The 12,637-nt window shown below is 48.1% G+C and overlaps 1 protein-coding gene across 4 annotated transcripts in view; it reads right to left on the reverse strand.

The window, feature by feature from the left end:
- Positions 1-12,558, reverse strand: part of POMT2 (protein O-mannosyltransferase 2) — a 41,714-nt gene extending 29,156 nt beyond the window's left edge. For 2 of the 4 annotated variants that reach the window (XR_014811168.1, XM_001926162.7), the window contains exons 1-4: positions 12,079-12,558; positions 6,238-6,322; positions 2,484-2,588; positions 624-732 (exon numbers count right to left, since the gene is read on the reverse strand). Coding sequence is in view for 3 of the 4 variants with exons in the window: in XM_001926162.7 (XP_001926197.6) it covers positions 624-732; positions 2,484-2,588; positions 6,238-6,322; positions 12,079-12,536 (757 nt within the window). In the remaining variant the exon portion in view is untranslated. Of the gene's footprint in view, positions 1-623; positions 733-2,483; positions 2,589-2,677; positions 2,968-6,237; positions 6,323-12,078 lie in introns of those variants that run through there. The other 2 variants (XM_005656436.4, XM_021099549.2) reach the window with 2 other exon arrangements.
- Between the last annotated feature and the right edge of the window lie 79 nt (positions 12,559-12,637).

Below are 12,637 nucleotides of genomic sequence, written 5' to 3' on the forward strand. Positions count from 1 at the left end.
GAACTGTAAGCCTCCTTCAAACATACACACACACAAACACACAAGCTCACAGAAACTCATCATCCATTCCAAACTCAAACGTGGATGACTTGGAGATTACTCCTTGGGATTACCCACACCAACTCACCCCTCCAGTAATACAAAGGCTTGCTACATACAAGTATTTACATATGTAAGTACTGCTATTGAAATAAAGGAGATTTACAAAACACTTACCCAATCCTAAAGCTACTTAAGAACAGGGCCCATCCAAAAAAAAGGAGTTCCCATCTTGGTTTAGCGCAAACTATCCAACTAGTATCCATCCATGAAGACGCGGGTATGATCCCTGGCCTCACTCAGTGGGGTAAGGATCCAGGGTTGCCATGAGCTCTGGTGCAGCTTACAGACATGGCTCAGATCTCCCATTGCTGTGGCTGTGGTATAGGCTGGTAGCTACAGCTCTGATTCCACCTCTAACCTGGGAAGCTCCATATGCTGTCAGTGTTGCCCTAAAAAGACAAAAAAAAAAAAAAAGAGAGAGAGAGAGAGAGAACAGGGCCCATTGACAGGACCTTTAAACATACTGATTTCCAGCTACATTTGTCATGCGACAGTCAATTGCCCTAGGACCACTTACTTACCAAAGGTGAGGAGGGCAGCCGCGAGCAGTGCTGCCGGGAGGGACCGGGACAGCTCCAGCACAGTGAGGTAGGCAAAGGGGATGAGCAGGGAGCCGAGGAATGCACAGAACTAGGGAAGCACAAGAGAAGCAGGCAAGTGAGCGACTAAGATAAGCATCGGGGAGCTACTTGACTCGGAACAAATTAATGTTTATGAAGGAGGGCCCTGAGGACAGCATAACTGGGTGACCTAAAATCACCCGGAATATGCTGCGATGTGAAAGGGGCAGTGTAACAGTGAAGCACCAAATGAAGCAACGTGTATGTTCCCATCGAGCCCCAACTTGTGCACCGACCCGAAATCAGCAAAGTTCAGCCAGGGGGATGCGGGCAGGACAGCACACTGGTTTCAAGTGGGGGGCCTGGGGCTGGACCATCCCTTCACGGCCAGCTGTCACCTTGACAAAGTCATGTCTCTGCATCTCAGCCTCCCCTTCTGTGTAATGTGGAAATAGTGGTTCCTACCTCCGAGGGTTTGCTCTTAGATTAAATGAGCTAAAGTTTATTACCACACAGAAAGTACTTGATAAATATCAGCTTCTGTTATGAAACTGGGTGCAAGTTGAGAAATGAGGCTCTGAAGGGTTTTTTTTTTTAATATTTTAGAGAATTCTAATGCTATTTCCGTTATTTCTCTCTTGGCCCTTTTCTTCAATCACACCAGGAATCATTCTTTGATCTAGAAGTTGTATTTTGATTTTGGAAAAGAGACTGCTTGACACTCCAGCATCTGGAGGGCTGTTTTTCAGTTTCGTTTTATTTTTAACCACCAGTCTTTTCTCCATTCCCCTATCCTATCCATCAAAAGAAACCAGACAAACCCAAGGGAATGGAAATTCTCACATTTAGGTTGTCGCCTTTTGTCACAGAAAGCAATGCGCCCTAGTGTGAAAGGAACAAGGCTGTTATATTTGGCCTTCTCATGTCCTTAGCAAGTTCGCAGTGAGTCAGGCCTATATCCAGTTAGGTATGTTATGTGGGGTTCAAAAGTCATTAGGAAGACAGAGAATCACATAAGAACATGAGCCGGCAGGGAGTGGACACTCCTTGCTTACTATGGTATGACATGACCATACAAATCAGCCCATAATTAGCCCAAATCATCACATGGCATTTACCCAAAGTGCTTTGAACTCCTTGAGGAAAGGAGCCTGCAAGTGCAATCCACTCTGAGAGCTCCACACTGGGACAATTTCTACAGGTCTTATTTAGCTACAGGTACACGGTCCCTAGATAGCAGGGCATCTGGGCCCTGCCATGCTCCATTCAGGCTGGTGCTGGGACTCAGAGCACAGACGGACCAGGCAAACTCATGCTTTCCTTAAAAGACTGGCAAACCCCTGTGTGTCCCTGAAAGCTTCATGGGGCAACAAGGAGAGACCTGGCGACAGGAGTGTGGGGATGCTGAGATGTTAATAAAGGCTCCCAGAGGCGGGCAATGCTCGGCAGCTGCAGCCCCACAGAGGAGGAACATGTGGGCTGCCAGTGTGCTGAGGCCAGCGCTGGGGCTGCAGGAGACTCCTGAGTCCCAGGCTGCCCTCCCATCTGAAATCTGCCGCCTCACGTGGGCAGGGGAACAGGTGACGGGGCGGGCTGGGTCCTGTCTGTGTAACCGGTGCCTTATCTGTGGCCTCCCTCCCCCCTCTTGCCCACCCCAGCTCTGAACCTACCACAGGGTGGGGGGTCCTGTCATCCTCCCCACTCCCACTCCAACGTCCCTTTCTCTACACCTGCCACCTCTCCAGGGCTTCCAACTCTAACATTTCTGACAGAGGGTGGCCCCAGGGCTCAGTCAGCCTAGAGCCAGTCAGGAAGCCTTACTCCTCTCATCCCCATGTAGCTGTGATGCTCGTATTTGTCCCCAGGCTTCTGGAACAAAAAGGTGCCATCGTATCCACTCAGGTAGCCAGCAAGACCTATCAGCATCTGAGGAGAGAAGGAGAACAAACAAAAAGATGCGAGGCCTCTGAGACGATTCCTCCGCCCCCTGAAACTCCCTCCAGCTGCACCCAGACCTTGGCTTCCCTTGACAACTGTCCATAGACATTTTCTCCAGCAGCTGTTGCAGGGCAAAGAATCTTTTGTCTACAGAGCTCAGTGCCTGAAACAAAGCCTCTCTTGTGTGAAGGCCAGGTTCTTGGGAATAGTGCAGACTGAGTACTTGGAGAGAAAACAATCCCACAGGCCCAAGGGCAGGGCCAGCGAGGAGCTCTTTCATTTGCTATGAAATAAAACATGACAGCTCATGGGGGAGGGCCTGGGCGGGGTGGATTTCTGGGAGACTGGTCCAAGGCAGAATGAAGAGGGAGGGAAATGGCCAAGTTGCTACACACCAGGAATAGAGAGAAGGGAAGAAAATGGGAAAATGGGGAGTTCCTGCTGTGGCGCAGCAGAAACAATCCAACTAGGAACCGTGAGATTGTAGGTGCGATCCCTGGCCTCGCTCAGTGGGTTAAGGATCCAGCGTTGCCATGAGCTGTGGTATAGGTTGCAGATGTGGCTTGGATGCTGCATTGCTGTGGCTGTGGCATAGGCTGGCAGCTGTAGCTCGGATTGGACCCCCAGCCTGGGAACTTCCATATGCCACAGATGCAGCCCTGAAAAGACAAAAAAAGAAAAAGAAAAAAATAAAGAAAATGGGGGAAAAAAGAAAAAAAAAGAAAATGGGAAGATGGAATGCAAGATCAATGCATTTCCCCAGAGGGGAAGAGAAAAATCCCAGTGGGAAAAAATGCCCAAAGGCCAGAGTTTCTCCTATTTCCTGTATTCCAGAGGGAGGCTACCCTCGCACATCCCAAACCAGAACAAATCAACTATAAACTAAGACTGATAAACGACCAAAAATTTTAAAAACCCTAAAAAGACAAAAGACAAAAATAAAATACACATTGTTCAATAACTTTAGTCTGACCCCATCTGCATATATCATATGCTGTTCCTGCGTATTAATATACAGATACATACACACATTTGTATAACATTCCCGAGGGTATATCCAAGAAACTCTCAGTGAAGGTGGCCCCGCTTGCCTCTAAGTAATAGAAATGTGAGGGGATGTAGCTTTTGACCTTTTCTCTCCCTCTGTAGTGAGCAATTTTTTTTTTTTTTTTTTGCTATGTGCAGGCATTTTTATTTCTTTTAAAAGCACCTATTTGCCTGGAGCCCCGCACCCAGGGCTGGGATCAGCAGGAAGGGGCAGGTATCAGCCTCAGTTCTGCAGGAGAAAACTTCCTACTCGCCACTTCAAGGAGCTTTTGGATTCTTCGACTGGCTCGGCCTCAGAACCTTGACAGCTACTTTGCTCATCACTCTGTTTCAACCAGGCAGAGCACAGAAGCATCAGAGATAAATTAGCGGGGCAGAGGGACCGCCCTCCCTGGGGGCAGCCTTAGAAAGAGGCTTCACATTTCTCCCTTCTCACAGGGGCCAGATGTGAGGAAGGCCAGGCTTCAGTAAAAACAAATGAGCCAGTGTTTTCCACACGTCTTCACTGTGCTGAGCTCTAGGGGCCTCCAAGAACAGACAGGCTGTCCCCCGCTGAAAGCCTGGGCTGGATTTCCTATGAAAAATCTCCTCCACTGCTGAGCTGGTTCCCAGGCTAGCCCAGTGCAAATATCCAGCTCGTCCTCTGGCTTAAATTCCATGGTGGTCGCAGGTGCACTTGCCCGAGTGCTGGTGCCAGGCAAGCTCATGAGGCAGTGGCATAATGTTAAGAGAGCAAACTCGAAGCTGGTCTGAAACTTGACGCTGCCACTCACCAGCTTTGCTCCCTATGGCAAACTACTTATCGCCTCTGAGTCCCAGTGTCCCCATCTGTGACATGAGGATTCAACAGTACCTACTTCATGAGGTTGTTCTGAGCATTAACTAAGATGATACATTTTAAAACGACTAAAAGAGGCGGTTCAATTGCCCCTGTTTTATTGCTGTTATCTTATAAAGGAGACAGAAAGAAACATAACATTTTTTGTTCCTTCTCTGGGCTCGGAGCTAATTGTGGAATAGGCCACCTCTCCCACCTTCCTCTCCACCCCTCCCACCCGCAGGGCCTTCGCCCTGGTCTCTACCCCATGATCTGGTGCCTTCCCCCAAAGCCCACCTGTCATAGATCACCACCCCTGCCACGCCTCGCCCACTGCCCTCATCCCCCAGTGCTCCATGCTCCAAGAATACTAACTTCCTAACAGGCAGTTCCTGTCCCCTTGGTATCAAAGATGTCAGCCTCCAGTTAGGAAGAAAGGACTGAGTGAATGCCAGGGCTAATCCATTAGCCTTCTTGGGGAGGTTCTTGTTTGAGAGTAAAATGAATTCTGATTGATGGAATTTCTGCTTTTTTTTTGGCCTTTTTAGTGAAGTTCCCAGGCTAGGGGTCAAATCAGAGTTGCAGCTGCCGATCTACACCACAGTCACAGCAATGTGGGGTTTGAGCTGCATCTGCAACCTCCACTACAGCTCATGGCAATGCTGATCCTTAACCCACTGAGCAAGGCCAGGGATCAAACCTGTGTCCCCATGGATACTAGTCGGGTTCACTTCTGCTGAGCCACAATGCGAACTCCAGAATTTCTTTTTTTTTTTTTTCAATTTTTAAAAAAATTTATTTAGAAGCCAGGTAAGTATACATTATATTTATAGGAGCTTTAAAAATGAAACACAATAAAATTTGCCCATTTATTTAGTCAAGTCTTCAAAATTTATGAAAAAATCCTTCCTTTTCATTTTCACCTTCCTTTGCTTTTCCTCCCTTTTGTTACATTTCATACTGGAATATAGTTGATTTATAAGGCTGCGTTAGCTTAGATGTACAGCAAAATGATTGAGCTGATTGGTGGAAGTTCTAATTGTAAACCAATGGAAGGAACAGGTCAAAAAAAGAGTAGGCTAGGAGGGGGTTGGGAAAAGGAGTCTTGCGCCCTTAGGACAACCAGCTCCCCTACGCTATTTCAGCTTTATGCAACCCCGTTCCTTCTCTCTAGTTCTTTTTTCTTTTTTTCAATTAAGATAAAATTCATATACCATAAAAGTCACCATTTAAAAGGGTACAATTCAGTGGGTTTTAGTTTATTCACAAGGTGGAGCGACTATCACCACTACCTAAGTCCAGAATGTTTCATCCCTCCAGAAAGAAACCCCATCCCCATCTGCAGTCGCTCCCCAATACTCCCTCCCCCCAGACCCTGGCAACTATTAATCTAGTTACTGTTTCTGAGCATTTGTCAATTCTGGACATTTCCTATAAATAGAATCATACAATACGTCTGAATTCTTCCACTTTACATAGCGTTTATAAGATGTGCGTGTGTTGCAGCGAGTGTCAGTGCTTCATTCCTTGTTTTGGCTCAATGATATTTCCTTGTAGAGATAATACCACACTTGGTTTATCCATCTTCCAGCTGATGGACTCTCTCTCCGTTCCTGAGCCCAGAGAACTGCTAACCACACCAAAGGTTTCGCGTGAAAGCAGCTGCTCTGGAATGTCAGGGAACTCTTTCTACAAGCCCCAGAACTAACTGTAAATCCAGATCCAAGACTCGGCTCCACCACTTAGCGGAGCTGCACTCGCCACACTGCTCACCTTTCCCAGAGGTGGGTGCACATCAAAGAAAAAGGTGCGGTTGATATAGTAACTTCCCATTTTTCCAAAGTGAGTCTCATCCCAGCTGAAGGGAAAATAGAAAGAGAAATGAAACTCTTAAATCATTATACAACCCAAAGATTCTTTTAACCAAATGGCATGGTTAAAATTACAGTTAAAACCAAAGGCTGTATTGGAGTTCTCTTGTGGCTCAGTGGCTTAAGAATCTGGCATTGTCATTGCAGTGGCTCCAGTACCAGCAGTGGCACAGGTTCTTCGATCCCTGGCCTGGGAACTTCTGCATACCGTGGGAGCAGCCAAAAACAAAACAAACAACAACAACAAAACACCAAAGGCTATAAGTTTCAAGTAATGAAGGAGAAAAATCTGGATTAAAAAAAAAAAAGCTTTTGACCCAAGTTGCCTGACATCAAGCTGTTCTTTAACCTTCATTCAGACAGATGAGAAAAGTTGGCAAATATTTACCAACAAGTTATCATAAATTTAAGTTAAATCTATACTTATTCTACATCTTGAGTTTCTACTTTGAAAAGGTAAAAGTTTTGTATAACATAGAAGGGTTTGTATTAAAAATTTTCATCTAAGACTGCTAGCTGCTAACTGTGAGACTACTTTTGCTCTTAGAAACCACACTACTCTTGCTGTTACAAACTACACTGTGGGCCACTGGTCAGGGAGAGTCTTCCAACCCTGGCTGCCCCAGGAGTCCGATTTTGCTCCCAACTCTGTGAAAATTAACCTGTGAACTATGAACACATTGATCTTATAATAGTGAACTAACTGCTTACTAAATTAACAACTGATCTAACACCTATCCTTATTGTACAAATTATTTTGTAAGGAAATAAATGATTCTAATACATTAGCTTTTTAAATGATTTTTATTTTTTTCCATTATAGCTCGTTTACAGTGTTCTGTCGATTTTCTACCATACAGTAAAGTGACCCAGTCACACATACATATATACATTCTTTTTCTCACATTATCCTGCTCCATCACAAGTGACTAGACAGAGTTCCCAGTGCTATACAGCAGGATCCCACTGCTTATCCATTCCAAAGGGAATAGTCTGCATCTCTTAACCCCAAGCTCCCCATCCATCCCACTCCCTCCCTTTTCCCCTTGGCAATCACAAGTCTATTCTCATGTCCATGATTTTCTTTTCTGTGGAAAGGGTTATTTAATACATTAGCTTTTTAAACACAATGCAAAAATCGTGTTCTTCTATACAACCACAGTAAACCTCTTCACACCCTAACTGGGGGCTTTACAGCAGCAGAACCAGGCCGTTTCTGTAGGCTCTCCCTGCAGCACAGAACAGTTACTTCTCTTTTTTTGGCCGCACCCAGGGCATGTGGAAGTTCCGGGGCCAGGGATTGAACCCTCGCCATAGCAGAGACTCTCGCCACTACAGTGACAACACCAGATCCTTAACCCACTTCGCCACAGGGAAACTCCAACAGTTGCTTTCCAGTGACTCTCCATCCCCAGGACAGCTTCCATGAGCAGTTGCCACTGACCTACAACATAAGGGGCAACATCCGCCTTTACCAAAAGCGTAGGGTTCTTTTTTTTCTTTTTTACTCCTGGGTCCAACAGGAGGGGGATAAATCTACTTCTGCATCTGCTAAGCACACTGCCTGACATGCAGTGAGGACGGTGGCATGGTGAGGTCAAAGAGAGAAATAACTTCCAAGCAGTGTGACAAAACAGATCTGCAGGGGAAAAAAAAAAGAGTGATCGGATCCCAGCTCCAGCACCTCCTGTCAGCATAACTGGCAAAAATCACTCACCCTCTCTGGATCTTTTTTCTCACCTACACAGTGAAGACAATAAGAGTATCTGCCATGTCACCTGGCAGGGAGGTTATCAGGTAATAAGAGTGAAAGAACTCTGGAGACTATAACGTCCCACGCATGCTGGGCACTACTTAAACTGTCCCAACATTGGGGTTAGTTTTGAAGTCTGTTTGGAACCACACTGATAAAGGGGCATAAGAGTTTTACTTGAAGCAAAACTAGTAGCACTATTCACACTTCCTCCTGGCTTTCGCGCCTGTTTCTGGTGGGGAGACAGTCCTCCCTGGCTCTCTTGCTCCTTTGGACCTTGCAGCAGGTGCCAAGAAGGCAAGCTCCTGCCTGCTCTTGACTCAGGCCACTTCTCAGGAAGAGACAGCATCTCCCTCTGGGCCAAAGAGCACAGACTGCTTATTATAAAAGAGCCGATTCCCCAAGCTCAGTGTTCCTCAGCTATGATGCAGCCCAATGCATGTGCTGGCATTCAGCCAGACCGGGCATCACATGGGACATTGGGAGCAAAGGGAACTGAGGCCCACCTACCGATGCTCATCCTGACTGCTGTGCTGTGAGAAATAAAGTCCTTGACCCAGGACTGTATCTTCTGCCAGCATCCATACAACAGTGACAGGCTGACTTCTTAGTTGGCAAGTTGGGTAGATGAGAGCTTGAGACCCTGAGTCATCGCTTTTGATAAAAGAACGGACAAGGGCCCCAGGGACTGAGGGAGAGAATAAGAGAAGACTCCCTGGAATCTGGTAGTGAAAGCTCTTGCCCAACTGGGGGGGAAGGGAGGTAATAAGAAGCCCTCCACGGTCCTAGCTATTAATGTGTCTGAGTGGAGACAGGCAGGATTGAAAGTGGTTGGGCGCTGCCTTGCTTACTGCTCATGCGCTTCTGGGCCAAGAGAAAAGGATGCCATCACAACCACGGGGCCATGAGCCAAGCAGCCCCAGGGGAAAGGCAAATGGCTGTGGCTGCTGAATCAAGGTGCCCCAAAAGTTTACATAAATGGTGTCAGCAGTGAGGACCCTGCTATTCAGTACAGAATCTGGGTAAAATGAAAACACTGAAAGGTCTTTGGGTGAGTTGTGTGCTCAAGCCAAAGGTAAGTTTGCCTTGCTGAGAGGTTCAGAGCCACTCTGTCCCTCTGTGTCCCATGATCCGCCCCGCCACAATCTCAGCTGCTTTAAAGAGGAAGATGATTAAAGGTGGCACTAAAGTCTCCTTGTCCCAGAGGACTACCGGCTATACACACCCACCCTGGCATGCTGGGGAACTCCGGGGAGGAGAGGGACCCAAGCTCAAGGACCTATTGGGTACAGGAGCATCCTACTCAAACCCCTGGAGCAGGGGAAGGATTTGCTAGGTGCAAAGGTTACCAAAGGTGCTGAGGGCTGCAGGGCAAGCCATAGCGGTGTGTACAGGGACTGAAAGAAAAGGGCTCCTAAGCTCAGGGGCTCACCAGAGACAGGAAAGTACACAGGGAAGAAGTGGTGCCAAGCCTATCGAGGGGCTAAAGGGGAAACAAGGTCTCTCAGGCCCTGCATCCAGCCCTCCCCACATCCCCCACCTGGGAATGGCATGACCTCTGAAGGGCTGTCATTACAGCTCCTGATGGAGGCCTATTAGAGTTGTTAGTTCCAGAAGGAAAAAAAAGCACCCAAGTTCAACTGCTGGGTTTGAGCCAAGTCCCAGCAGGGAAGGGAAGGTAAAGTGGCCTGTGGGTAGGGGCCTTGGAACCACTGTTACGGCTCCCACTGCATAGTCATATTTATCCTATATGTGCCTAAGATTACCCCATTCAGACACTGCCACATAGTGAGAGGTGATCCTGTCCCCTCCTGAGTGGTCCTAGAGAAACAATATAAATCACAGAAAGAGAAACAGAAATTACTGCTTTAAAGATGGAATTGGGGGTGGTGGGGGGTGGGGGCAGTGGCAGGAGTGGAGGGCAGGGGAGCAGGTTCTCCAGGATAAACAGCACCATCTGCTGGACACAGGCACCAAGAACACCCTTTCTAATCTACTAAGCTCTTGTTGAAACTGAGGCCCTGACCCATGAAGACTTTCTGGCTCTTTCGCCTGATCGTGCCACTTTGGGGTGGGTCAACTTGAAATCCATGGCTAACAAGGAAAGGGCTCAACAAGTGTCAATGGGCAAATGGAAGTGGTATATTCAAGAGTATGGCTGGCCTGGCCCTAGAGGCATCTGGATTTTTCAAGAGAAGTGGCAGCTTTGCCTTTGGAAGAAACTATCTTCCACTTGACCACCTGAAGCAAAGCTGCTGGCTCAGCAGGGCCTTTGATTCTCAGAGGTTCCTGTTAATGCTTGTGTCTGGTTCACTGATGGTTAGGCTAAATTAAAAGCAGATGGAGGAGTTCCTATAATGGCTCAGCGGAAATGAATCCAACTAGGAAACATGAGGTTGCGGGTTCGATCCCTGGCTTCTCTCAGTGGGTTAAGGATCCGGTGTTGCCGTGAGCTGTGGTGTAGGTTGCAGACTCGGCTCAACTATCCTGTGGTTCTGGTGTAGGCCGGCGGCAAGAGCTCCTATTTGACCCCTAGCCTGGGAACCTCCATATGCCACAGGTGCGGCCCTCAAAAGGACAAAAGAAAAAAAATTTAAAAATTAAATTAAAAATTAAAAAAAAAAAGCAGACGGAGAGTTCCCATTACACCTCAGTGGGTTAAGGACCTGATGCTGTCTCTGTAAGGAAAACAATGCTCTCTTCACCTCCTAGCCCCAGCACCCAGCCTGGCAAAAAATTAATACAGCACAACTAAGTCAAGTGGCAGCTATAGCTTGCAATCTGACCTATTGCTGAGTCTGTCATCCTGCTATGAAATCAGAAAAACTCCTGTGGACATGGCCAGTCTTGAACTATCCTGATGTACCTGAGAACATCAACATTAACGCCCAAACATGGACTTCCCTCACATGTGTGCAAATACATAGACTGGCACAACCTCCTACTGACATCACTGATATAAATTCATATGCTTCTCCCAACACCCTAGGGCCCTTAACCTTTGTCCTGTATAGTGATTGAGGCTGAAACTACTCAGTGACACTCACTGCCCATGTGACTTAACCAAACCACCCTAACAGTGATCTAAATCAAACGTGATGGTGATCCAAATAAAATTTAACAAAAAATCCTGAACTGGAGTGACCTGCACCCCTTCAGGTAATTTGTTAGAATGTAGGGAAGAATGTGCTATGGAATGTCTTTCCATTGGGCAGGGGAGTCGCTCTTTTTTTAAATGAGGGACTTCATGGTAATTATTGGCAATGACACCAAAAATCAGAGGTCAGTCTAAACACCTATGTACAGATGCTAATGGATAAAAGATTGGCCTTAGACTACTTCCCAGCTATCTGAAATAAGACTTACTGGTCCTTCCCTCTCAACCCCCCCACCCATCCAACCCCTCCACACACAAACTTCTTGGCCAAACAAATGAACAATTTTCAGAGAGTATAAAACTTTTCCTCCTTCTTGATGGAAACTTTAAAGTTTACTTAATGAAATTTGACTTCCACAACTTAGTCCTACAAAATAAAACCTTTAAGGAAATATGTCTCTCCTCAAAGGATGGTCCTGGGACGCTTGGACACACGAGTTGTTTCGGTTGTCGAGAATAAGGCGCCCAGTTAGGCATGCTCCCCTCCACTGATGCCTGGAATTACTGTAGAAGAGGAACTCAGGCCTTAGGAAATTCTGTACTAAGATTCTCCTGGGAAAGTTCAAAGCCACAATTTGAGAGCCAGGTGAGACGTTGCAGCATAACCTACAAGACATGTGACTACTTCCTCAGATCCTAAAGAATCCCACTGCCATTCACCAGAGCAAAAATGACTCCTCTCATAGAGACTGCGCCTGGCCAGAAACCTGTTTCCCTTCCAGCGCGGCCCCGTCCCTGGGCTGCGAATCCCGCCCCCTCCATGCCCCGGACCAATGAGAAGGCGCGTCATTCCCTCCCAGTTGCCATGGTGCCGAGTCCCTCCCATTACTCACCAGATGTGCGGCGGCTGGTCCAGACGATGGAAGCGGGTGGCGAAGGACATTAGCGTCACCAGGGCCAGTAGAGCCCACTGGCCGACCGCCTCGAAGCGCCGCGAGCCCGGAACAGGCCGTTTGGGGCTCCGCGCTGTAGTCTCGGCAGCCGCATCCGCGCCCACGGCCCTTGGAGCCTGGGACCCACAGCGGCCCCTCCGGGGACGCAGCTCGGACCCTGCCAGGCCTCCGCCCACCGCCGGTGGCATCCTTACCCTTCTCAGGATGGCCCTCCGGCCTGCAAGCGCGCTGGGTCTTGCGAGCTGTCCGGCCAAGAAGTTACCAAGGGACTTCTCGGGGTTCCTTGGGAAATGTAGTTCCCTGCGCCGGCAGCAGGGCGCCAGGCCCCGGCCTCTAGGCTGGGCGGGGAGTGCGGTCGCCGCCCGGGCCGCTAGGAGGCGGCCAGTGGCGCAGAGCATGACTTCCGGGCGGGCCGGGCCCGGAAGAAAACAGGAGCAAAGAACTACAATTCCCAGCAGCCCCCGGGGCGGAGGCGGGGCGGAAAGGGCGGGGCCAGCCA

The sequence above is a fragment of the Sus scrofa genome, chromosome 7 (genome assembly GCF_054392235.1).
Source record: "Sus scrofa isolate SSC_HxYL_T2T_F1_AM1 chromosome 7, Sscrofa_HxYL_maternal_Yorkshire_Landrace_v2.0, whole genome shotgun sequence".
In the NCBI taxonomy this organism is placed as follows: domain Eukaryota; kingdom Metazoa; phylum Chordata; class Mammalia; order Artiodactyla; family Suidae; genus Sus; species Sus scrofa.